This window comes from Sminthopsis crassicaudata, chromosome 4, assembly GCF_048593235.1.
Source record: "Sminthopsis crassicaudata isolate SCR6 chromosome 4, ASM4859323v1, whole genome shotgun sequence".
Lineage (NCBI taxonomy): Eukaryota > Metazoa > Chordata > Mammalia > Dasyuromorphia > Dasyuridae > Sminthopsis > Sminthopsis crassicaudata.
In genome coordinates this window covers 110,300,770-110,327,905 of record NC_133620.1, presented here as the reverse complement: position 1 = coordinate 110,327,905, position 27,136 = coordinate 110,300,770, and the positions used below count along the sequence as shown (strand labels likewise).

Sequence of the window (27,136 nt, the reverse complement as noted above, 5' to 3'; positions counted from 1 at the left end):
TGAAAGAAGTTAGGACCTAGGAGGTAAAATCACTTGCCCAAGTTTGCACAACTAATAAGTGCCAGAACTAAGGTTTTGAGCCCATGTTCCATGGCTCCAAATTCAGCTCCTTTTCAACCTAACCACATTGCCTTCTTGGCATCCTCATATTTTTCTCATTTTTTCTATGTAGGTTTTGTTATTGTTGTTATTTTACTCCAAGAGATAATTTATGCTTGTAACTTTTCCACCTCTGTCAAGCCGTTTTAAACTACTGCTTAGATTTCTATGAACCAAAGAGCAAAAATAACAAACTTCAGTTCAGCTGCATGACTTTTTGTTTGCCAAACAAAGCAACAATCTTTCCACTGGAATCTGAGAACTTTGGGCTGTGCTTGGTTAAATTGACATATATTCCAAATCTTGGGCAAGGCCAGCTCTACATACCATCATTCTTATCAGCTGAAAAGAGACCAGAAGCTGTTGTTCCTGTCTCTATTCTTTGAGAAGAGGAGAGATTCTTTTTATTCTTCTGCCAAGTCAAACAATTATTCTATTGTAATTGGAGAATAACACCACTGGCTGATCAGGCAGCCAACTTTGTGCTTTGCTCTTTAAAATGAGGAAGATGAAGGTTACTTTTCTTGTTATCTGCATCAGTTTTCCACCAGCTCTTTTCAATTGTCTTTCATTATTCATCCCGAGGTTTTACAGAAATCCTACTAATTGCAAAATCATGTCACTTTCCCTTTTTTGTCTCTTCAAATATTGATAATAGTAATAATATTCACTTATGTTGTAAAGTGGTGAGGAGAAAATGGAATGAAAAGAGACTTTTATTCTGGTGGGTACTCGGATTAATTTGTCAGATTATCATAATAGAAGATATGTAAAATAATGTCCAAAATCTTGAGCCAACTCTTGTTCTATGACCATTCTGGAGAGAATGGTTTGGTCTTCTCTTAAAAATGTCAAGATCTTAATGTATCTCATTAAATTCATAAACCTGGACTCTAGAAATTATCTAAACCAACTTCCTCATTTTATAGAAGAGGTCTCAGAAAGATGAAATGATTTGTCTGACATAAGCAGCCAGACAGGGCCCAGAACTGAGATTTTCCGATACCCATTTCAGCTCTCTTTTTGCTAAAGCATGCTGTCTAAATGTTTATAATCAGCAAGTATCACTTAATGTCTAACCAAAATCACTCAGGCTAAAACTTATTCCTTCTTTTATACAAGTCGCAGTTGAAATTAAAGAAGCTTCCCTTTTTCTTTTTTTCTCCTTTAATTTTTAAATAGGCCTTTATTTTTGTAGTCTTGGGTGCCCAAACATTTCCTTTGTGGGATGATCTTTTGCTTTCCAAAGATTCTTAGTCATCAGAGTGTGGGCTGGGTGTGGAAGTATGCTTAACAGTAAATGAGCTAGGGATTGGATAGTGTGTGTGGGTGTAAAATTATGGCCATAAGATTTCCTCTAGCTGGAAATGCCATAAGAAAGGATGTATGGTAGACCCTGATGACCTTGAAGATCAATTAGATAATTCTTATATTTTGCTAGGTGGGTAACCCAAGGGTTAGGTTCATAATATAGATATATCTCACTTTCTGGACTAGATCTTTGCCTGAGAAGTTCTGTGTCAAATTGTATTTTAATAAAATGTCCTATTTCACCTATTGCAGGGGATGCTATTTCTTATTTATAAGAACCCTTCTGAGAATCTTGCCAAGCCAAAAATCTTTTTGTAAAACAAATAACCAATACCTTTTTGAAAAATCTAATAGACAAATTTGGAATATTTTTAAAAACTGAAGCATATACATCTCTGTAATTCACTCTTTCCTTGGCCGTAGGTTGCTGAGAATGTGAATTTATGTTTCTGTTAGAATAAGTGTCTAAATCAGATACTATTTGCAAGATGCAGGGAGTCTCTGGCTCTCTTCCCAATATTCTCACTGCTCATCTCATTCTCCTTCTGTGTAAGAGATTGAAGATGAAGAAGTTGCATTTTTTTTTTTCAGAATGACTCTAAGCCAGAATATTCACATACTCTACTTTTTGTTTCTTAGACTCCTTTGGGAGTCTGATGAAGCCAGTGGACTAGACAGAACATTGTTTTTAAATATATAAAACAAAATACATAGGATTATAAAGGAAATCAATCATACTGAAATATAATTATTAAAATATAAGGAAAAATAAGTTCATAATTTCCAGGTTAAGAACCCCATGGGGCAATGAAGAGAATACTGAATTTTGAGTCAGGAGACTTAAATAAAACTGGTACATTTGTACAATCTTGGGCAAGTTTATTTAACCTAAGTTTCTGCACTCTCATCTATAAAATTATAGGTTTAGATTAGATTAACCCTAATGTTCTTTTTAGTTATGATTCTAAGATCTTCCTATTCCATGAACTAATTATATTTTTTCCCTGCATTTCAATATTTTCTGTTTTCTATGAAATTGTCCAGATTTTATTTTCTCCATTTGTCCAGATTGTTTTTATTTGGATATTAAATTATAAACAGTGTTGTTTTATGGCCAAACTGGTGAAAAGATTTTATAGTTGTTTGAGGTGTTATTTGCTTTTGATCATTCAAGATGGAATGTACCCAGGGTGGAATGATAAGATATGTCTGAGTTTGGGGGTTGTGTTCTTCAACAGGAAATTTATGAATGCCATTAAGAATAAGCAAATTGTTCTTAAGTTTTAGCATTAGGAAAATACTTTAATATTCTTTCTCGTAGAAAGCAATGAAAAAGTTTAAAATTTTTCTGCTGTTATATTTGCTTGTATAATAATTGTTAGAATTACCTAAATCTTAGGGAGAATTCACGTTCTGCTAGACAAGTTGTTTTTTTTTTTTAACAGAGAAGCTATTCTTCTCTTTTGAGTATTTGCTTAGTTATCAGATTCTCCCCCTATGGGGAGAAGAGTCAGGGCTACCACCTTTTCCCCCAGGACCTCTTATCTAGCATTTTGCTTTGTGACTCAAAAATGCATTTATCATGTACTACTGCCCATTATAAGGATGTTTCTTGCATTGAATTGAACGCATTTTCGTTTTTTGCTTTTTGTGTATGTGTGTGTGTATATGTGTGTGTATGTGTGTATGTGTGTGTGGTTTAGGAAAGCGGAAGAACCAAGAGCCATCGGTACTGGCCCAAACTGGGTTCTAAGCACAGCTCAGCCACCTATGGCAAGTTCAAGGTGACCACAAAGTTCCGAACTGATTCTGGTTGCTATGCTACCACAGGTCTGAAGGTCAAGCATCTTTTGTCTGGGCAGGAGAGGACAGTGTGGCACTTGCAATATACCGACTGGCCAGATCATGGTTGTCCAGAGGATGTCCAAGGCTTTTTATGTAAGTTCTTTGTTCCATAAATACAATTACTAAATTGCATCATCATTTCAAGGGAAGCCACACAAAAGAGATTTCTTACTAAAGTGTTAAAGAATCTCACTGAAGAGTCAAGGTTGTAGCACATTGGTCCTAGCTTTAGCAGGAACACCTGATCAACTTTATCACTATGCACTAAGGGACTCCCTAATTTTTGTTTCCCCAGTAGCAGGGACTTCAGGTGTGTGTTACCATGCATGACTTTCTCCTCTCCTTACACTCCTTTCAGTTACACTTAAGAGAGTTCTCCTCCCCTTACACTTACTTAACTGTAACCTTTTTTTCCCCCTACAAAATTCAACTCCTTTAAGAACCTTCTTCAGTACTGCTCACTTTATTCTCATCTCCCAACTTTATAGGGCTTATAGGAGGAATTTGTGTCATCCTTGCTTTTCACTGGCATTTCAATTACCTATTTTGCTAACTTAGATCCACAATCTTCAATTTTACTGACATCCTTCTGATCTTTGCTCTTCTCATTTCCTAACAACTGGGGTACCTTTCTACCTCCCAATGACTTTCCCATGAGTTTATGATAGAGAATACAATTCAGTATATGAAGGGATTCACCACAGATGCTCATAAGCAGCCAATCTCCAGCTTTCTAGAGGGAGAAAACAACCTGGGCTTGAATGTCAGGAAGGTAGAGGTTTTAATTCAACAGCAGAAAAAAAAAAATTTTTTTTCCTAAGAGATGAGAAAGAAGAGAAAATCAATAATTTATTCTTTGTGGGTAGGATTTTACTTATCTAAAGGACCAGAGCATCTAGAGAGGACCTATGAGATTATTTAGTTTCTTCTTTTTGTTTTCTGGATGCAGAAATCTATGTCAAGATAATTGATTTATTCACAGAGATTATAAGTTGAAGAACTTACATAAGCTGCTCTGATTTCAAGTTAAGCATTCTTTCCACTGTTCTATGATGTGTGTGTGTGATCAAATTATTTCGAGGGCTCTTCTCAGGCTAAGATTTCAGAAAAATTTTATGAAGGGAAGCTTGTAGAATCAGTTTCTCTGGATTTTTGCATGAATAATAAACTATAGTTTTCCTAGGGTAATTTAGATGTTGCCTTGCCTAGAAATAAAAGGGAAGAAACAGATCATTTCTTTTTGTAAAAAAAAAAATGTTATTTTTTTAGTTTGAACTTAAATATCAAAAAAGAACATTTCTAAGAATACAAAAAATTTCTCGATGAAACTTTAAATCTCCATTTCATAACACTTACTTTAAAAAATATGTGTATGAAAGTGAATAACTTTTATACATTACTTTTACACTGTTTTTATTGTTTGTGCTTACTTTTGTACTTTCTTCAATTTTCTTCCTTGTTTTTGAAAAAAAAAATTTATTGGCTTTCTAATTTCTTCCCTCTTCCATTGGAAATTGAAAGAAAAACTATTATAACAATTAAGTATGATTAAGAAAAATAAATCCATACAGTGTCCAGTTTCAAAAATGTTCTGCTTACTATACTCAGCATTAGTTCAGTCTACTCAGGTCATCTGAAATGATCTTACACATAATTTCTTATAAAATAATAATATTTCATTACATGCATATATATACACCACAATTTATTCAGTCATTTTCCAATTGTAAAGGAAGCAATCTAAAGAAGCCCCTGAGATTCTAGGTTTTTTATTTTTTTTCCCCTTTTGTTCTTTTCCCCTCCCCTTCGTGTCCCTCCCCTCCCCACCCAGAATCAAGAAAATTTGTTTGACTTACAGTTTTCTTTCCTTTAAGGGAGTATCATCCTCTTTAATGCTATGTGACACATCCCCTTGATTATTCCTCTGTGAATTTGATATGTGTGTGTGTGTGTGTGTGTGTGTGTGTGTGTGTGTGTGTGTGTGTAGTTTGCTTCCTTTGTTTTTTTCAGATAAGTGAGGCTCATCTGATGCTCACATTCCTCATTCATTGTTCCATATTTGTAGAACTTTCTTTTTATGCACTTGAGTTATGAGAAGTAAGATTCCACTCCCTTCTTCCTCTTTTCTATAGTGTTGTTCAGCTATTTCAGTCTTGTCTGACTCTTCGTGAACTCAGTTGGGAAATGATACTGGAGTAGTTTGTCATTTCCTTTTCCCACTTATTTTACAAAAGAGGAAATGGAGGCAAACAGGGCTAAGTGACTTGCTCAAGGTCACATAACTAGAAAATGTATGAGGTCAGATTTGAACTCAGGAAGGTGAGTCTTCCTGATTCCAGACTCAGCATCCTATTCACTGTGCAATTCTTTTGACTTTGTCACAAGCTTCCTTCTGTTTACCTACTCCCAGCCATGAGAACAGAACCCTTCTATTCCAGGACCTTTATTTTTCTTATTTAATTCCCTAAAAATCTTTTAACGGCATTAAAAATCTAAAGGAACACTTGTTTCCTCTACCTCTAGGAGAGTGTAAGAATTACTTTACCATACATCTCCTGCCATCTGTTCAAATATATTTGCTTTTCTAGGTTTCTCTGAACTTGTTTAACTTTTTAAAGTTCTTCTTCAGATATGGTTATTTCCATTAGAACTGTTTGAAAATTCTTTATTCCATTAAAGGTCCTTTTTTTTTTCCATATAGGCATAAAGTTTTTTAAGTTATTCTTAGTTGTAGGCATTTATTTTTGGCTTTTGAAGCATTATATTTAAATTTAAAATTTTTTTTTTATTTTCAGTTATCACTGCCATAGTGATCCTGACTATAATTCCTAGGTATCTGAATTGCTTTTCTACTGAATCAAAGGATTTTTTTTTTTCCCTATGAAAGGGGAATTTTGCATATTGGCTATAGTCATTCCTGGGATTTGTCCTTTTGGGGTTTCCTTCAGAAGCTGATTGATAGAATTTTTTTCTATTTTCTAAAATTTTCCTATTTTCTATTTCTATTTTCCCCCCTCTTTTTTTTCCCCCTATTTTGCCTTTTGGTTTCTAAAAGATCTAGGAATTTTTCAATATTCAATATTTCTTAAAATACAGTATCCAGGTCTTTATGGTTTAAAGGGAATCCAATAATTTTAGAATGATTTTTCAAGGCCAGTTTTCAGAATCAATGTTGTTGGGTTTTTTTTGGTAAAATAAAGTGACTTGCCCAGGGTTACATGGTTATCAAGTTTCAAGTGTCTGAGGACAGGTTTGAAGTTAGGTCCTCCTGATTATAGAGAAGACACTCTATCAACTGCTTTACCTAGCTGCTTCCAAATCAGTGTTTTTTGCCTTTTTTTTGTTAAAATCAGTTTTTTAAATCAAATTATTTAAATTTTTTTCCTCATTAAAAAAAAATCTTTTGGTTTTATTCCAATATTTCTTGCTGCCTCATCAAAAGCATCATTTCTATTTGGTCATTACTAGTTTTAGGGAATTAATTACTTGGGTAGGATTTACCCTCTTTCAAAGCAGTTCTTTTTCCATTTCTTCCCTCCAGAGCTTTTATTTGCTTCTTATTTCTTGCTTCAATTCTGATACATAGTCATGTAACACTCATGAATATTTCTTTATTCATAGTAGAGTCCAGGCCAGAGTTGGCTTATTACTCTATACCTTGGGACACAGCCTGTTGTCCCCCACCCCAAAAAAAAAATCTTTTATGGATTGATTCTGTTACTAAGAACATAACCCATCAAGGTGAGAAGATATAGTGGTCAGGTCCTGAAACTGAGCTCTCAGGGTCCTACTAGTTTGCCCCTATATTTCACCTCCTTTCTTTGACTTCTTTAAAAATTAAACCTCTACTAGGGTATTGAGAGAAATAAAAAAAAACAGCTTGGTCAGCTTGGTAACTGACTGAAAGTCAAAGAAATGTTTTATGCCAAAAGTTAATTGAAAACACTTAAAACTTTTTCCTATTTGATCTAATTGAAAAGGTCAGTTTGAAGTAGTGAAAAAATAGATTAGACAATATTATAAAAGAATGTTTTGTTAATTTTAGGCATATGGATAAGTATGGCTTAACAGATTTTAAATTTGCTAATGCATGTTTTAGGTATACATTCTTTTAGATTGTTTAAGGTTTATCCTTTTAAGCTAGACCATCAGCAAGCAAAGTACCTAGGTAGTATTTCTTAGTCTCTTAAGAAATTCCTTTATTAAATCACTCTGTGATATTATGCCCATACTTCTTACAGACAGCTAACAGAGGTATCATCTTTTTGAATAGGACTTTTAACTCTCTTATAAAATTGGTAAGCCCTATCCATCAAATCTCTTTTCTCTTGTTCAAGAATCCATATGATAAACTTCTCTGTGATTTTATACTTCCAGATTAAAAGTTGTCTCTGCAGACAAGTATATATGTTGTTTTATTGTCACACTTTGAATACTGTGTAACCTAGTGTATTTTCTTTTCTTTAACCTTAGCTGCTGGGAAACTTACAGCCAAACTCAGTCCCTAAATAGTCCCTGATAATTAGCTTATTTGAAATGCTTGGTAAAGCCATTAATTTATTCCTCTTAAAATGATTTGTACTATTGGTTTAATCCTTAATAATTCTAACTAACATTATTTAAAATTTTATAAACCACATCAACTCTTGCAAGAAAAGGGGGCTTTAAACACACACACACACACACACACACACACACACACACACACACACGGAATTTCAATAGTTTCTTGAATAGATAAGAATCATTCTTTTAGCTTGCAATATCTTTAATAATTATTTAAATTGAAGCAAATGTGCTTAGAACTCTAAACTAGCTTTGTCACTTTCCTTTGACTTATATTTGTTATAAATTTTATAATATATATGAAATGATTGAAAAGCAGGAAACACTTCTTTAATCACTGCAAAATCTTAATTAAGATTCACTTTTACCATTAAAAGTGAGGCTTCTGGATAACACATGGTTTTCAGATATTTATTCCCTGTGACACATTTTGTTACTGACTGGATCCCTATATCTTTGTAATATTGGTCTTTGCATCTTAAATAGTAGTAAGCATGGGTATCAGGCAAGATATTAGAGAGAAGGCTATATAGCCCTTTTGCAGAGTAGAAGATGGAAAGGAATACAATTTTATGGGGGAGAAAACATGACACATGTTTTCTTTGGTTGGGAAGCTAATCTTAAGTCATTTAATTTAATACCCCCATCATAACAGAATGAAAACTATAGTGAACACTGAGTCCAAAAAAAAGTCTATTTAATCTCCATTTTAGAACCAAAAAATGAAGTCAAGTCTCAGTTGACATTCAGGCTCATTCTACAAGGGAAGGGAAGAAAGGGGCAGATGGATGCTCTCTTTCCCCAGAAATTGGCTTTGACAGGCAAGAGTTTCAAGGGGACCTTGCTGTTGTTCTGATCCCAGTCTGTTAATAGCAGGAATTGCTGTAAGTAATGTCTAGAATCATCTGCTTATGGGACCTGGGGATTTGCAGAAGGGAAAAACCAGAATTTAATTTTTTAAAAAAGAACTATTTAATTTAAAGGACCAAACTCTCCCATGGACTAATTGACTCCCAGCTGGTACTTTCTGGATCCAAGACTGCACAGTGGGTACTGGCCAAATAATTAGTGTCTTGTAAGAACTGTAAATTATTGTCACTTAAAAGGAAAAAAAATGACTCCATGAATTTTTTCAACCTTTATATGAAACCATGTAGAATTTTTGCAACATGATTTGCATTTTGTCTTGCAGCATATTTGGAGGAGATACAGTCAGTGCGTCGCCATACCAACAGCATGCTGGATAATACCAAGAATTGCAACCCTCCGATTGTAGTTCACTGCAGTGCTGGTGTAGGGAGGACAGGGGTGGTCATTCTCACTGAACTGATGATATGTTGCTTGGAACATAATGAAGTAAGTTGGTTTGTATTCCATGTGACTGTCTTATCTTAGGGAGATAAGTTTACATGATGGAAAATGACATTTTTGTTAAGAAAAATAAATAGTGTGTACAAATTGATTTGTGAATGAAAAGTTTCACTTCTATCCTTTCCTAGTCACTCCTCCCCAAATACTCATTTCTCATTTTCCAGTCGAAAATTTCCTAATGAAGTGACTTTACTAATCTGTGCTAAATTTTCCCAGTTTGTCAAATGAAGAGGTTGTGTTACAATGGGGGTTCTTAACCATTTTTGTGTATCTGTATGGTCATAAAGACAGAATGGATAGAATGCTAGATTTGGAGTCAGGAAGACTTGAAGTCAAATATAACTTCAAATACTAGATAATATAAACTTCAGCAATCTCAGCACTCTATGCCTTTATTTTCTCATCTGTAAAATGATGATAATAATAGCATCTACTTTCCAAGTTTGTTGAGATTATATGAGATAATATGTGCAAAATACTTTGCAAGTCTTAAAGCATTACAGAAATGCTAATCATTATTATTATTTCTATTTTTATTATTATGGGATCCCACTGTCAGTCTACTGAAACCTGTGGACATCCTTAGAATAATGGCTTTAAATGTATGAAATAAAATGCATCACTTTACAAAGGAAACTAATTATACTAAAAAAGGTTTCCTTATCTATAAAATTATGATAATGAAATATTGCCATGCTGCAAAAAATAGCAAACAGGATAGATACTTTTGTTGTCCAGTTATGTTTTATTTTGGAATTTTCTTGGCAAAGATACTGAAGTTGTGTGGCATTTTCTTCTTCAACTCATTTTACAGATGAGGAACTGAGGCAAACAGGGTTAAGCGACTTACTCAGGATCACATAAGTGTTGGAGGTAGGATTTGAACTCATGAAGATGAGTGTTCCTGACTCCAGGCCTGGTGCTCTATCCGCCTAGTTGCCCTTGTTGAATATACAGAAGCAAAGAAAGACTTTAAAGGATACAAAATGAAACAAGGAGAGTCAGGAAAACAGAACACCCAATAACTACAGTGATGTAAATTTAGGCAAAGGACAACAATCACAAAATAATTGAAAATTAATGATGCAGCATAACAAGGAACAAAGTTTCTTTCTCCTAAAGGAAGAGACATGAGAAGGCACCCTGCCTCTGCTTTACATAGGTGTCAGGGCAGTCGGTGGTTAATACTTGGTGGTTGTAAAAGATCTAGTATAACTCTAAGCTTAGTCAATTCAGAAAAATTGATGGAATAGAAGGGAATTTTGTTTTAAATGGGGAAGCACAATACACAGTCATTGCCAGAATCTGATTTACAATTTATATAATTACTTTGTAAAGGCTGTAGTTTGACATTCACATTGAATAATTAATATCTTATGAAAGATGTTTATATTGAAACCTGGAAATGTGGACACTATTCTGGTAAATGTTATGCACTATTCAAAGGTATATAAATACTCTTATATATGAATGATTAGCTACGGAATGTTTTGTAAGATAGAGGGGAAATGGGTGAAAGAAGTTCCATCCATCTCTTACTGTGAAAGCCACTCTTAAAAAGAGAGAGATGAATCCTCTCATGGAGCATGGCAGACCAGCTAACTGAACAAAACTTTTATCACCTCCTTCCATTTTTCTCCCTACATTAGATTCCTTTCTTGACTTTTTTCTTTTCCATACACTGTCCCCCACATAATGCCTTTGATGGAAAAAAAGAGAGGGGCCACCCAAATCCAAATACAGCTGTTATTGGTTAGGTAATATAAATGAAATCACTTTATATGTGAATGTTTTTTATGTGTCTGTAGCTTATAACGGGTGGGAAAGTACAGGATAATCCACAGGAGAAAGAAAGGCATATTTAGATGCCCCTCCTTTTTTCTGCTTTGTTGTATCCCTTTCATCTCCCCATTTCTACACCTCCCTCTATCCCTCTATTTTGTTCAACTCAAGGAGCAGTGTTTAGTCGGCTTTTCCTGACATGAAAGGTTGTTCTGTTCTGGGCTCTTTGGAGAGCCATCAAAGCCCGAGCCATGATGATGTGATGACACAAGGGCTCATTGATCTCCAGATGTCATTGGCCCAGTAGAATGCAAACAATGAGCGTCAAAGCCAGGACAGGACTGAATGATGGGCTTGGCTACATGGGCCTGGCTTCGACTCATTTTTGTATGCTTGGCTCAACCAAGCTCTCTCTGGTGTGGCTGAGCATAACTTAATTCCTCAGCACCTTGTTGCTTGCCAAGACATTCTTTGGTGGAACTTTGCAAAGCCAAAGAGAACTTCTGTCTTCTTTGATAGCCAAAGGTGATTTGATGACTCATTATTTTTCTCTGTTCTTTACTTTGCTCTGCAAAAAGCATATCTAGAAGTGGGTCTCATCTGTTCCTTTCTTCATCAAAACTAATTGGTTAGAAAAGTATCTTAATTTTGCTATGATTCAGTGCCTAATTGAATTCAGGCCCCGTTAGTTTTAAAAACAAATCTTATCAATATTACAGTTTTTACATAGCTTAAATGACTTTCATAAAAGAGAATTTTTTAAAAGAAAAATTAGAGAAAAAAATCAACAGAAGTGATTGATGCTTTGAGAAAATCTGGAAACGAATACAGTGTATCATACCTAATACTTTCCACCTCTGCAAAGGAGAGGTATCTTTTCATATTTATTCTTTGGGGTCTTTTGTCAAAAAAAAAAAAAAAGAAGAAGAAGTTTCTATTTCTTTCTGCCTTTCCCTTTTTTTCTGCTTTCTGTCCCAAAGACCCACCTTGGACCTTGTCAGATTAAAGTGCAATCCTGTGACTTTGTGTTAGAAAATTAGATTTCCTTGTGTCCAGACAGATTTCAGAGCATACCCATTCCATCCTCTTGGTATAGGAAGCTTTTAATCCACTTCTGAGTATAGGAAGTCTATAGTACCATTAGATTAAATACTTCAGCATTCTAACTTCTGTATTTCTTTGAATTTGTCAGTGTTATGAAGATGCTTTTTCACTATGGGAGTTCTGCTTTCTTTTAAATATTTTTCTTACAGTGAAAAAGATTATTAAAGCCACTGAATCCAAGGCTTAACCATGAGGGTTTGACAGATTCTAGAAGTTCCAGCAGCATGTGGTATTAGGATCACTGGATTTTCAGCTTGAAATTCAAATCCTGGCTTTACTATTTATTTTTGGCAGAAGTGTGGGCAAGGCATTTACTTTCTCTAGCTAAATCTCTGTTTCTTCTTCTTTAAAATGAGGTTTATTTGACTATATGACACCAGAGGTCAGTTCCAGCTTTAATTCTATGATTCCCCTGAATAATTCTTCACTGTGCTCTATAATCTTGTTTTCTCATGCTTTCACTTATCCAAATGCTGCCAGTAAAATTTTAGTGCCCATTATAGGTTTTTCCAGGAAATGGCAGTTCTGTATTTTGCAAGACATTCTCTTGACTGAACAAATTCAATTGACTCTCCTGCCCAGATAGGCTATACTTCTATTCAGCAAATGGCAGATATTGTGAACTTAATGGTTTACCTTGGGTTGGGAGGGAAAGTGGGGAAACATCACCAGCAAGACTGAACAAATGCCAATTACAGAATAATGAAAGTGAAAAGAACTGGAAATGCAGAACTGGAAATGATTTTAAAGATTGTCTTTTTTTTTTTTAATTTAAAGATTTTAAAAGATTCTTTCACTTTGCAAATAAGGAAACTGAGGGTTCTTCAGATGTTAAATGACTTGCCTGAAATTTCAAAGTCCATATTCTAACCCAGGTATCTGGGCTTTTCTGCCATACCCATCCTTCAATACCCTGCAGGATCTGATATAAAGTTTTTACAGATTAAATTTCTGTCTCTTTTGTTGTTTTCAGGAAAAGCCCCTTAATCAAGTATTTGGTATTCGTTGTCTTCATGTTACTAGATGCTATGAAATAGAGTTAGTAGAAACAAAAAGATCCCCAACCTCAAGGAACTTACTGTCTCGCCTTTAATTTTTGAATGTGGTGGCCTCTCACCTGTTAGTGAACAAAATCTTCCTGAAACCTCCATTTTGGGGAAGGGTTCTTAGATGACCAGCCATCCATAATTCTCTCTCACCCTCCCAAGTGGCTTTTCTTTTTTCAATTCCACTTTGATGTGTTCTTTTTCTCAATTAGTATGCAATCTCACCAAGGTCAGGAAATAGTTTTCTTTTTTCTTGTATATTTATCCCCATTTCTTACATGGTACCTAGCACATGTAAGAGTTTAAGAAACATTGATTTCTCTTGTGTAAAAATTCTCCCCCCTCCCTTCTTTTTAGTTCCCAAGGACTCCGTTTTTAAGTCTCAAGAGTGAACAGTTTAGTTAGCTGAAAATACTTTTATGTTGACTTTCTGTATATTTTGTATTTTTGTTCATGTTCTTCATCAATAGAATATAAGATTCCTGAATGTAAGAACTGTTTTATATCCTGTTCTGTTTTTTGTTTTAGTTTTTTTGGTCTCTGTATCCCCAGAGATCTACTATCTACTTAGTAGATGCTTAGAGAGATTTTGTTGAATGCATTCATATGAGTAAAGTAGAAATAGAATGAATTCCATTTTAGGTGTGGCTGTTTGGTATTTTTTTCAGGGATGTTTTTTTATGCCTTCTTGTGCTTTAAAAGCTATTAAAGGAGCAAAAGCTCACTGTTGGAATTTTATTATTTCATTATTTGTAGCTTCCAGCTTGTCTTTGCCTTTTTATATGTCATGTTATATCATAGATTCATTAGGGCACTAAGGCTTAGGAGCCTGCCTCATTAACTTACACATTCAGGTGTCATTATAAGGCTTTTGCATTTTCTCTTGAAGATTTTTAATGAATGGAAATTGCCATTGCTTTCTGATAAAAAGTATCCCTTGACCTTGCTTCCAGCACCACAAATTACCTTATAATCCATCAGATGTTTGGATTATAATTTATATAATTGCTTTGTGAATTTTACAGTTGAGGAAAACTGAGGCAAATTGAGTTTAATTGAAGTCTCCATGTCATACAGCTAGTGGTGTCTAAGACCTGAGTCTGGTTTTGAATTCAGGTCTTCCTGATTTCAGGCTTAATGTTTTATTGGAGTTTCATCTATCTGCCATGATTATCAACCATATAAACATATGAACTAGGCTTTCTGGAAATAAGAATGAATATATATATATATATATATATATATATATATATATATATATATATATGTAAATTCTATATAGAAGAGAAAGTGCTCTTGTATTTTGTTGTTCTAAGACATAATGCTTTTTTTTTTCCCTTCATTTTACAGAAGGTGGATGTGCCCATGATGTTGAGACACTTGAGAGAACAGAGAATGTTCATGATCCAGACCATCGCTCAATACAAGTTTGTCTACCAGGTCCTTATCCAGTTTCTCCAAAACTCCAGACTCATTTAATTTCTCATGAGCTACAGATCCTTGTGGGAATGGGTCCTACAGAAGCTTGTGGAGTGAAAAGGCCTCCAGACAACATCTGGTGAGCCAGTATGGTGCAGATGGCTGGCAACGAGCGTATCCCAATCTCGCCAAAGCTAGGCGCTCAAAGGTTCCTCATGAGAGGAACATAAAAGATCCTCATGGATTATTTTATATGAGATAATTTATTTTTTCCCTTTGGAATAACTTTTGTGAATTTCTGTAATATCTTGTTGTACCATTTATATTGACTCTATGTTGAACCACATTTTGACTGATCTGCATTGTTACTTCTTTGTGGGGAAGATTGTCTACTGGGTCACCTTAGGGACTGAGGCTTAAGATAGGAAGCACATCTTCTCATTTGTAGTTTTCTAACAAACTTTATAATTCATTATCAGTTCCAATTATTCAGATATAAAGGAGGCAAAGGAAAAAGCAAGGAAAAGTCTCCCTGAGTGATTTCAATGAGTATTTTTGCTTTTTAGCCTTGCTGGCCACTCTCTTCTTTCCTTTCTAATCTTCTTTCCATTACCCTCATTAGCCTCTCAGTTTCTGAGATTAAATTAGTGTTTGGGAAACCAGAAAAAAAATTTTCTTCTTTTTGCTTTGAGCATTGCAAACTCCCAAGCTAGATAGAGTGTTCTTGTCTCAGCCACCCACAATTCTGAGATAAGTATTCTGTGTTTCCCTCCCAGGGACTATGTTTCTTGTAGTTGCTTCCTTTGGTGGGTTCATTGGATGAGCCCAGTGGCCTTTGGGGCACTCTGCCAACCCCATCTGTTCAGTCAGGCTAGCTGCCTGATTGCTATCAGCTGATGGACCAAAGTGAGAAGGTACTTGACATTTTTCGTTATTTAAATATGGTGGATAGGTGCCCGGTGGGCTAGGTGATAGGTGCAGTTAGTCTATCCATCAGTCCATCAATAAGTTATTGGAAATGTTGCAAAGGAAACAGTTGGGTGATCTGATTTATAGGAGCTCTTTGGCACTCATATAGCCAGTGTCTTGGCAGGAAACCCCCAAAAAGCTTAACCACAGTATGTGTTACTCATCTCTATCTTTGAATGACCTATAAGGACAAAAGCCAGGACTATCAATAACCTAAGAGCTGATCCAAGTCCATTGTTTGTTCCTTTCTTGGTGGTCATATTCTACTGAAGTACTTTAATTTTGATCTACTCAGCACAGGCTAGTTCCATTACCTCTCTTTGGCATTCTGTCTTATCAATTGTACCATCAGTACTCTTGTAATTTTCTTGCATTGGTATATTGTGTTTCATCTTGTTTACTCCCGGCATGGATTTAATTCAGTGCTTGATTAGACTTGTCTTTGATTCTCCAGTTCTTTTAGGAGACAGCCATATTGCAGTGCCTTTACCAAAAAAAATTTTTAAAAATTGTGAGTCCTTAATTGGTATTGGTATTGTGCTGATGTTGCTATTCTTTTTTATTATGTGCACTCACTGTTCCTTCCTGTGTATCTTTCCCTGGTCTGAAAGTGAACAGAAGGAATAGCCCCAAAACAGTGAGAAGTATGGTCACGCTTATGAATTCACTGTTTTGTGGTAGGAGCTATAAGTAGACCCTTGTAAGTAGATCAGAATGGGAATTGCTGTTCTCATCTATACAGCACTTTGCATGTGGCAGTTTATTTTATTTCATTTCATTCGATTGATTGTAAATTAAAAAAAAAATGTGGAGTTACAAAACTCTTTCTCCTCCCTCCAAAAGGACCATGGGTTACTGTAAAGTGTAGCTTCATGTAAGCTTTGCCAGATTCTGGGAGTCTTAGCACATGTGTTCTGAAATCAAAGCCATAAGTATCAGTAGTAGAGAAAAAGCACACTTCAGTTTTTTGCAATGGACAAGGATTTTAGAATTAGATGCTCTATTTAATTGAAGATTTTGCTCTTTTTTTTTTTTTTCAATGAATGATGATGAGAATTTTTTTTTTTTTTTGTTTGGTTCCTAAACTGAAGGACACCCAGCACTTGTTTACATAAGGTCTCAAATGGGTGCTTTTTTCCCCTTAGAATTAGATGCATTCCCATGAGCTTCACTTAAATTAGTCCATTGGAACCACATTGAATTCTGTTAATAGTCTTCAGTGCACCAAATGGGAGGGAAAGAGAGATAGATAATCACAAACTTTGTGGGTGGTGTTTACATCAAATATTAAATAAACCCAAAGGAATGCTTTTTATTAAAAATACTATAGATTTTGTACATTTTTAAAAAATGCTTTTGGTCCTCGAGCACATTTTGCTTTTCTTTTCAGCTCTCCAGCAAATGCCAACACATCTCTTGTTAAATTAGTGGCAACCGTTTAAAGTCCTTTTTGTGGCATCTGCATAATAATTGCCCAGAGATGCTTTATATCCGGGAAACAGGCCAAGGAATAAACCTTGAAGCAAAATGTATTAAATTAGTTATCTAGTTAGAGCTTTTGGAATAATTTCCTGATGATGTATCAAGTTTGAACCTCGAGCTGTCGAGTTCCATTGCTGCAGTTTGGATTTGAGAGGGAGTGAATTAAATGAGGAGTGGGCGGTGGTGGACATTAGTCTCCCAATTCAGAGCTCTCTGGTAGAAATATTTGTTTCTTCTGCAAAAGCCTTACTTGTTCAAATTTAAATGAAACAACAAGATCCATGATTCCCATATTGGAAAAGGAAAATTTAACTAGGCAGTTATATAGATTTATGTGTACAGTGTATAATCATTGTGTGGAAGGGATAATGTTAGTTATCCTCTATCCCATATACATCCTTAGTAGATAGTAGGCTCCCTGAGAAAATAAAGGGGAAGTGAGATAACTGATGAGTAGTTATGCTCAGATACTCCCACAACCTCTTTCCTTTTCTCAGTTTTTTGCTTTCATTATAATCTTACCATTTTTGACCTTTGCATCTTTTTTTTCTTCCTCTATTTAGAAGCCTGATATTGCATATAGATGTTAATAGAGTCTAGAGAAAGAATGAACTCATTGTTATCGTGTAACTGCCAGTGTTGAGTTTCCTGGGCCACATTTACTATCAAATTGATTAAATTCCTGAAAGCAGATCTCCTGCCCAAAAGGGAGGAACTGAAAGTCACTTTCTACTCTTTTTTTCATATTACTCTATGTGTAAAGCTGTAATTTTAAGAAGTAGTGCCTTAATTTTTGCCCAAAGTTTGAGTTAAAGTAATTGCCTTGTATCCTGGTATAGCCTTAATTTTTCAAAATTGCCTTCCAGTCCAGTATTCTCATCAACACATGGTCTTTAAACAGAGCCAGAGTAGGTGACTTGACTTTATGTCACATCCTTATTCATTCAGATCATGTAATTTCTTGGAAATAAACTGTGTAAACATTTTTCCCCCTGCAGTTTATGAGTTTTTGAAACAGTGCTTGGCTCATAGTAAGTGCTTAATAAATGCTGTTTGACTGATGTGTGAAATTCTAAAACTTCCTCAAGGAAAATCAGGGAAGAGAAGATTTTCAGAACAAGGGAATAATCAAAGAGGAAGAATAGTGATCCACCTAACCTGTAGCTATTAAGTTCCGACTGTGTAGGCATTGGGGCCACAATGACAAAGAATGTAATAGTTATTGTCCTCAGGGAACTTATAGTATATACAAATTGTAGCACAAGTTGTATGAATTACTTTCCACTCATTCACAATCATATGGCACCATGTTCCTTGTTGCTGGGCAAGTTCTTGTGGAATGAATGAATGAAGTTTGCTTAGCTTAGAATGTGCTCTAGTTCTAGTTAAGATGTGCTCTAGTTCTAACAATTCTTTGAGTCTACCAGACCTTAGCATCCTCCCAGTTCTTACAGCTTATTAATAACTATTCTTGGTCAAGTCATTTAAGTACACTTTGTCATGCTGATCATGAACCCTAGCCAGTCAGGTGAAGGCATAAGTATTATTATTCTTACAACTCATGACAAGACTTATGTGGAAATTGATCATTGTTCTATTAAAATTTCATTGAAATTTCAAAGTAAATGTCATATTTAACTAATTTGTGTGTTTGTAGACTGAAGTTTACTTGTTTTCTTGGATTTTTATCCATATTAGAAAGTACATTATGTAAACACATAAAATTGCTTGGAATCCAGATCTTCAATGTTTTCTGTGACAGTGATCAGCATCACAATATTTTACCATGTTACTGGGTATAAGTTATAGAATTGGTCCCGATCAAAGAAGATCAGGTAGACAACAAAATACTTCATCATGGACTCTGTTCAAAATTGCCCTCTTAGCACATTTGATAGTAACAGAAAGGAATGAGAGAATTGGATCAAACTTCACTTTTTTCACTTACAGAACCTTCATGAAAGGCAGTCCTCTTTTTGCCCCGATGTGAAATGCTTCTAACAGAGTCCTTTGATTTTTTTTTTTCCTCTGAAAAATGAGATAATGACTATAGATAACCTCTGAGATACTTACCAACTCTAACTTGCTATGAGTCAACTCCAGCTTCTTCTATCTTACTGAATAGCCCAACCCAATAGTTGACTCTGATGGTTTCTAGCATTTCATTGAAAGATTGCCTAATCTTTACTTTCCCTTTACTGTGGCTTCTTTTGTTTCTTGGACTTCACAGATATAATACCTTAGTTAGGCTCAGTGATGACTTAAAAAAAATTGGACTATATATTTTTAGAGGAATGAGGGAGTAAGGGGAGATAATGGACCAGTGATTTAATTTCATGAACTGTGGAAACTCCTTCTTTACCAGTGCAATCTGCAACTCAGATGTTACTTTGAATTAAGGACTTTGTTTTGGGGGTCAATGAGCCTAGTCTAGAGACAGAACTTCAAATCGGGTCTCATTGACTTCAAGTCTGGTTATCCAGCTTTCCCCCACTGCCTTTTAAACTTTGCTTAGATCATGACTTTAGATATTTTCAAAATTTAGTGTTTTCATTTCTTTTTTGATGCTGTATTTCCTCATCTGAGTCCACAAAATTCTAGTTCAGGTCCCCTCTCTGACATAGCATGGCTGTGTGACCCTAGGCAAAGTGTCTAATCTCTTAGTGCCCCAGACAACTTTTTATGACAATAAGTTACTGGATGGTTATTTATATTCACTGGGGTGAGAATGGAGTTTCCTTATTGGGATTTTTCTGCACCATTTAAATTATGGGTCCAGCCAAAAAAATTGTAAGCACTATGATTACAGGGGTTAAAAGTGCCATACATGTATACAGATACATCCTGTAGCTCTTAGAGGACTGGATCCATACTCAGCCTTCACTAGTTTAAAATCTAGCCTTCATTCCATTGTTCTGTGTTACTCCCTTGAATCATCAATTCTCTAAACTAGTGGTAGTGATCAGTGAGATGTAGTTATACATCAGTACCCACTACAATAAACACTATGGATGGATGGTCTGTATGTTTTTGTTATATAGTGTGACTATTGTTCCATGAAGGCATCTCTTAGAACATGGAAGTTTTATATAGAGGGTCTTGCAGTAATCATGATTACTCAAACAAGGTCTTGTACTTTGGTGGGCAGGTTTTGCCCTCTCCTGAAATGCAATCCTGACCACCTAATCTCAACAAATGGAAGGATCCTGAAGGTCCCCTAGCTAGAAAAAGAGAAATTGCCTTTTGATCTGGTTCTTTGATATGGTTGCTAGGAAAAGCAGGTGTAACCATTTACATTCTCTTTACAGAGAAACAAAAATCTTTTTCAGGGCATGCTAGGACCAGTCTGTTTTAGGGAGGCTCTTGTTGTGGAAGAGGAGTGGTTCATTCTGCTTGGAGAATGTTGTTCTCGGCCCCATTTTGATGTCACTCAAACATTTCTCAGCGCCAATGAATTCCTCCCTGGGGTGGTAAAGGTTAGAAGGGCAACATGGGCATTTGGAATAGCAACCTGGTTGTCTTTTGTGAGATACCAAGCCACACTGGGCCTTCCTGGGGTCTTTGTAGGGTCTTGGGTAGTGACTTCAGCTGTACTTTTAATGGATGTTGTTAAGTACAAATCACCTTCATTTTTCAAATTTTTCTGAATTAGCACTAAGCAAACCATTGATAACAAAGGAAAGAAAATTTGGGCATATTCTGGATTCCAGTAAATTTGTTAATGCAGTAAACTTAAGAATGAGAATAATTTATCTTGATGAGCAAAAGTGATTAGTCCTTCTAAGGTGTTTTGGTTTTTTTCTGACTTTCAAGTTGACATTTCACTAGTAGCATTTTAAAATATATCAAAATATTATTTGTTGAATTTTGTCCTACTCTTTGTTAACAAGGGGCTTAGTGATGCTCCTGTAGAAAGAAACATGATTGTGCCTTGAGTCAAATGAAAGTCTGATGTTTTCTGAAGAATGAGTAAGAAAAACACTGATTTTATAACAACAGCAACACTTCTATGGTTTTTTTTTTTAACAATTTGCAAAATACTGTCTCATTTTGTCTTTATGATAACCTTGTTGTCTAAGTGCTGTTATAGAGGTTAAGTGGTTTCCTTATATTTTGATTGCTAGCAGGCAATGCTTTTTAACAAAATTCATCCTCTCGTTGAAGGTCGAATGTTAAGTAAATCTAGAATTAACATCCAGAACCAAATATTCCTTCCCAGTTACAATTTTTCTTCATGTCAGAGAAATTTCTTGGACTTTTGCATTGAATATTAAGCCTAGTTCTCGCTGCTTCTGTTTCCTCACACAAGGGACTTTTTTGTAGTTTGAAGAAGAAAACATGAGCATCCATCCCACATAGTTTGGAATGAGAGTTAACCCAGTTTTTTGAAAAATAAATTCTAGATTGCTTCCTTACATCACTTGAAGGTCAGAACTGATCTGTAACTGTCCCTGTTTCATTTTTAATGCAATTGTTTTTGTTTTTGTTTTTTCTGAATGCAAATGAAAAGCTATGGCTGAGCCTGTCTTCAGTCTACCAAAATCATATTTTCAAAACTTGTTCTGTAAATTTTCCAGTGTAATGGTTTATGTGCTTACTTTAAGGTAGGGAGACTGAGAAGATGGAGAAGCAATGTCTAAATAGTTTCCAAAGTATTCATTTACTTTCACATGTTTTTGATATCATTAGAATATCCATTCCTTAGCTGATTGCACACCTCCCAGTGAGAAAATAAGTGCTCTTTAGGCAAGGACTATTGGGAGCTGAGAAAATTGTCCCTTTCTATTGGCATCTGTTTTCATTTTTTAGTAATTCTTTGACTCAATATTTATGTGAAGTAGAAATTTAAATGAGATAGACTGCCAGATTGTTTATTCTCAAACCCATAGTGGGTTTCTAAGTTTAAATTATTCTGTTTGTCTTTCTACATTGATCTGTTGTACCAAGAACACTCTCTACTTTGTTTTGTACTATGGAAATATGATTTTATTTGCTCAAATTACTGTGGACTATACCTATTTGTAGGTGAGGGCCTCATAGTATTAATAATTAGATTTTATAAGCTTAGACTTTTTTATCCCTAGGATCATTAAAGTATAGCCACTGTCATACCCTTTGAATAAAAACTATTTTTATGCTAGAAAATATAAAACTTAAACAATGATTTGCTGAATACAGTGACCAAATGGACAGACTGTCTTAGATAAGTTGGGGGAGGGGAAAGATGGGCAGAAATTCTATATCATCATCATCACCATCACCACTATATGAAATAACCATAATTTCATTGAGTGCTGTAGAAATCATCCTTTAATTGCTTAAGCCAAACACACTGTAGCTTTAATTCATGAAAGCTTGCTTATTTGACTCAATAATTTCAAAATAGTGCATTTTGTTCATAGAAAAATAGTCATCTAAAATCTTTAATGTGTTTCTCCCCATTAACTAGCTGAAGGAAATTTTATTTTTAATAGACAAAATCAATCTAGTTTCAAGGGATAGCCCAGATTTCATACAGTCTCCCAAATAAGTTTTGCTTTTTACAACAGCAGTGGTAGAAATATATAGATAACTGATAGGACTTTATCAGGAACTGAAGTTACTCTTTTGTTTTCCTGTTAGTGGTGATCAGTGACTGATTGCTTAACTTCTGCTCACCATCTGACAACCTAGGAAAAATATTGCCCCAGTTACTACCAAGGGTTTGGTGCTGCTATTTAGGAAATATTTTGTGATTATTAGTCAAAGATTGACTTCCCATAGGATCAACATGGTAATGACCAAGATTGTGACATTTATAATTGGAAACAGAACCTTTGAAAACTAATCTCTTATCTCCACGTGCTAATACACATTTGCTTTTAAAAAAGACTCTTTGCAGAGATAACTTTTTTTTTCCAGCCATGAGCTTGAATGAGTTCTAGGTCCATCAGGACTATCAAACCTTAACCAGGTTGAAGTTAGTTAACTTAAAGTAGTTTGGGAAAGATGGTCAAAGAGGCTGGCTATCTAATCAGGACTTACCAGTTCCTGTGATGTCCCTTTCCTCTTACTCATGTAGTGAAACACAAAATGTTATCCTAGATAAATTTTGATAAAAAGTTGAGAGGAAGAAGCCAGAATGTTTGGTTTGGTTTGTTTCCTTGACCATCGCACTCAAGACCTTTGATACATGAGTGTGACATGTCATCCATCAAAGGGGGAAGCACTGTGAGTTGTTAATAATCTCTCCAGAAGCAACAAGGTTGTATCAGTATTTTTAGGGCTGTGTTCACTCTCCTCCTCTCCCTTTCTTTTTTCCTTAGTCTTACCCAACTGGCTGAAGTCATAGAAACCTTCCAAACCTCCTACAAACTTATTAATAGAACTCATCCAAACAACTTGTTTTCCTATCTAGACAAAGAAATCACTCCTGTAACCTACCTTTTACCTTGCCGCTCTCTGTAGTCTTACATACCTAAGTAAACCTCACATTTTGATTATAGGAGTAATCCTCATTGGGGTGGACGCCCTATGGGCAAGCTTTGCTTCTTGAATAGCAAAATTATTAGATGGTTGAATACTTTAAAAGGAAAAGAAGTTTACACATGCAGATGACTATTAACTCTGTAACTATATATAATTTGTATTATACCAGATAACTTGCTAAGTTAGCTTTATATCATTGAATTTTATTGTCCTTTTTTTACTTTAGTAGTACTCAAATGTTTCCATCAGTTTATGTGTATATCAAACATTGTAACAAAGTAGAATAATTCAAGGCGAAATGGTGATTTAAATAGTATTTTGTCTTGATACTGTGTACAGGTAGTTCCTAGCTGACAAACAGTTCTTAAAATTCATTTGTAAGTGGGTTGTTTGGAATTCAAAGCACATTTTGCTTTGCTTGTCAGACCACAGCACCTTATTTGACCCATGATATAAATGAAAAACAGTACTGTTAGAGTTACATTGAAGAGGCCTGGGAAATATTACTCTTCCTACTGGAGACAGGGAATTTGGAATGTTGAGTACGTAGCTTTGACTCATTTCCATCCCTTCACTGTCAGCAGTGACTACTTTCTATCCAGTAAGAAATGAGTCTTCCTTAGCAATAGCCACTGCTCATATGGCAAGAGAGGAACACGATAATTATGGAAATAAGTACTTTAAGGTTTACAAAGTGCTTTTCTTATAATAACCTTAGGAAGTAGATAGTGTGGGCATTTTTTTTTTCTTTTTTTACTTCCATTGTTGAAGCTGGAACATAAAACAAAAGTATTCTGAGGAAATATAGTGGAAAGGAGTGGATTTAGCCAGAAGAACTGATTTCAAATCCTGATTTGGCCACTTATTAAATGTTATCTTTACCACATTGCTCCTTTGCACCCCGTCTCCTCATCTATAAATGAAAGTAACAGGGTGTCCTGCCTACCTGTAAAGGTTACGTGAAGGCACCTTGAGAATGACCCAGGTTACAGGTGTCTGTTCTTATTGTGATTATCATTGGAAACGATTCTTGTTCTCTTGGTATTGATCTTCCTCAACTCCTGCACATATTCAGCTTGCTGAGAGGCTGGCCAGCTATCTGTATATACATTTATGTCAGGGATTGTCAGCTTATGTATAGAGGTCATTATTAATTTGGTATGACATCTTTTGGATGTCATACCAGGTTTATAATATTGAAAGCCTTTAAATGAAACAAAAACTATGCATGCTCTTGTGGTATTCATCAGTAAATAAGCTTATGCTTGCCAGTTTTATCTTGTGTATAAAACTGACTACTTTTGACAGTATTTTTTGCACTGTTTCCTTTTTTTCTGTTTTTATAAAGTTCTGTTAAGCCTTAGTAATCTACGATAATGTTTTACGGTGCTCACTGCTTTGTTGTAAATAGTTTCCTATATGCTTTTTCCAAATGTGAGACTCTTTATATTCATGGTTTGTTTATTTGTTTTGGAAAAGATGTCTATCCTTCATATTCATATGTAATAAACCCTTTTTCAAAGAACTTGGTTGGTATTTCTCATTTCTTCTTTTTCATTCCAAAAAGGATATCACTTTCTATTAACATATGCACTCACTTATATAATTATATATATATATATATATTCACAATAACATGTACAGATACACATATGTACATACATGTGTACATGTATACATATGGCAATTGGGGTCAACTTGCTCAGGCTCACATAGCTACTACATATCTGAGGTTGAAATTTATTTCAGGTGCCCCTCAGTCCCGGACCGCTCAATTCTCTATCCACTATAATATTTAACTCTCCGAACAACATTGTTAAAAAACAACTGCAGGCATTTTTGGCCTGGTAGTTTTTTCCCCAGAAGCTTACTTATTTCATTCATCAACATTTTTCCCTGACTTAACTCACATTGAGGTTTGGTTTGAAGATGAGTAATTTTTGTTTCTGGGAAGAGCCCACGAAAGCTACAGGAAAGGCAAAGCCTACTTTTGGTGATTTTTCCCATGCATGTGCTACCCTAGCCAGGAAGACCAGACATGGGAAGACAAATACCCTGGTGAGAATTTGGAAAACAGTATACCACAGTGGAAAGAGAATCAAGATACTGGACTTTAAATCTCAACTTGAACATCCAACTGCTCAGTCACATACTCTTTTGTTTCCTTCTCTGCAACACAGGGATGATATTTGTACCACTCCACTTGACGTTACTTTTGTGAGGGAATGCTTTGTAAGTCTTAAAAATAAACAACATTTTTATCCAACCTATGAGTTGCCAAAGTCAAAGAGTGCATTATTTACCCCCAGGTAATGAGGCTGTTTTGGAGAGCAGATTGCTGCAGTACTCATGCTAAACTCATTCAAGCCTTCATCCCTTTGTGCCTGAACTATTCCAATGAGTATGTCTCTTAGCCACTGTTTCACCCCACTCCAGTTCAGCTGTCAATGAATTTCTTAAAGTGCATCTTTAAGAAAATGTTTGCTATTTATTTTTAAGACTTACAAAGCATTTCCCTCACAAAAATAATATTACCACTCCCCTATTTAATAAGCTCTGATGGCTCCCCATCACAACTGGAATTTAATATAGCATCCTATTTGACATTCAGAGTCCGTCATACTTGGATCCTTTCATACATTTTGTACATTTACCTTATTCCCCTCCACATATTGGGTAAGCCAGTGACTCTGGTTTCATTGTTGCTCTTAAATTATATACTCCATCTCCCAACTCCATGTATTTTTTTTGGCTGCCCCTCAGGTTTGGAATTCTTTCCCCCACTTCTTACCTGCTGCTCCTCCCCAAACTTTCAGTCGCAGCTAAAAATCTCTCCTGCTACGAGAGATGCCTTTCCCAAATCTTCTTTTGTGTTAATGCCTTCCACAGATCATTTCCAATTTATGTTATCTGTATTTTCTTTGTACAAAGTTGTTTTTGTCTCCCCCAATATACTGTGAACTCCTCTAAAAGAGGAACTATCTTTTGCCTTCCATTGAATCCTTCTTAACACAATGTTTGGTACATGGTAGGCACGTAATGAATATTTATTGACTATTGTTTTCAGTTGTGTAGGACTCTTGTGATCTGATTTGGGTTTTGTTTTTTGTTTTTTGTTTGCAAAGAAACTGGAGGGCTTTGCTATTTCCTTCTCCAGCTTATTTTTATAGATGAAGAAACTGAGACAATTTACCCAGGATCACTCAGCTAGGAAGTGTTTGGGGCCAGATTTGAATTCAGAAAGACAAGTCTCCTGACTGCAGGTCTGGTATTCTATCTACTGCATCATCTAATTGCCCTGTTTATTGACTGAGTGATTGATAGAACCTATTAAAGTGTGTGCTTAAAAATATCAGTTACCACCCTTTGAGATAGTCCATGACTCAGGTTATGCTACAGAGGTCACTGATTAAAAATATAAGTCCACATATATACTATTCATAGCAGCACTTTTGAGATAACACAGAATTGGAACAAAGTAGATGCCCATCATTTGGGGGAATGGCTAAACACTAAGAAATGATAAAAATGATGAATACAGAGAAGCAAAGAGATTTACATAATTTGAAGAGCCAGGAAAACAATATAAACAATGATTATCACAATGTTGATGGAAAGAACAAGCATAAAACAATCAAAAATGAATATTATAAAAATACAAAGAACAAACATAG

The 27,136-nt window shown here is 35.3% G+C and overlaps 1 protein-coding gene across 4 annotated transcripts in view; it reads left to right on the top strand.

Moving 5' to 3' along the window:
• The window catches only part of PTPN14 (protein tyrosine phosphatase non-receptor type 14), a 240,869-nt gene extending 215,879 nt beyond the window's left edge, over nt 1-24,990 (top strand). For all 4 annotated transcript variants that reach the window (XM_074309148.1, XM_074309144.1, XM_074309145.1 and 1 more), the window contains 3 exons: nt 3,114-3,348; nt 9,014-9,177; nt 14,475-24,990. In XM_074309148.1, coding sequence (XP_074165249.1) covers nt 3,114-3,348; nt 9,014-9,177; nt 14,475-14,603 — 528 coding nt within the window. In that variant the 3' untranslated portion in view covers nt 14,604-24,990. The remainder of the gene's footprint in view (nt 1-3,113; nt 3,349-9,013; nt 9,178-14,474) is intronic.
• The last annotated feature ends 2,146 nt before the right edge of the window (nt 24,991-27,136 follow it).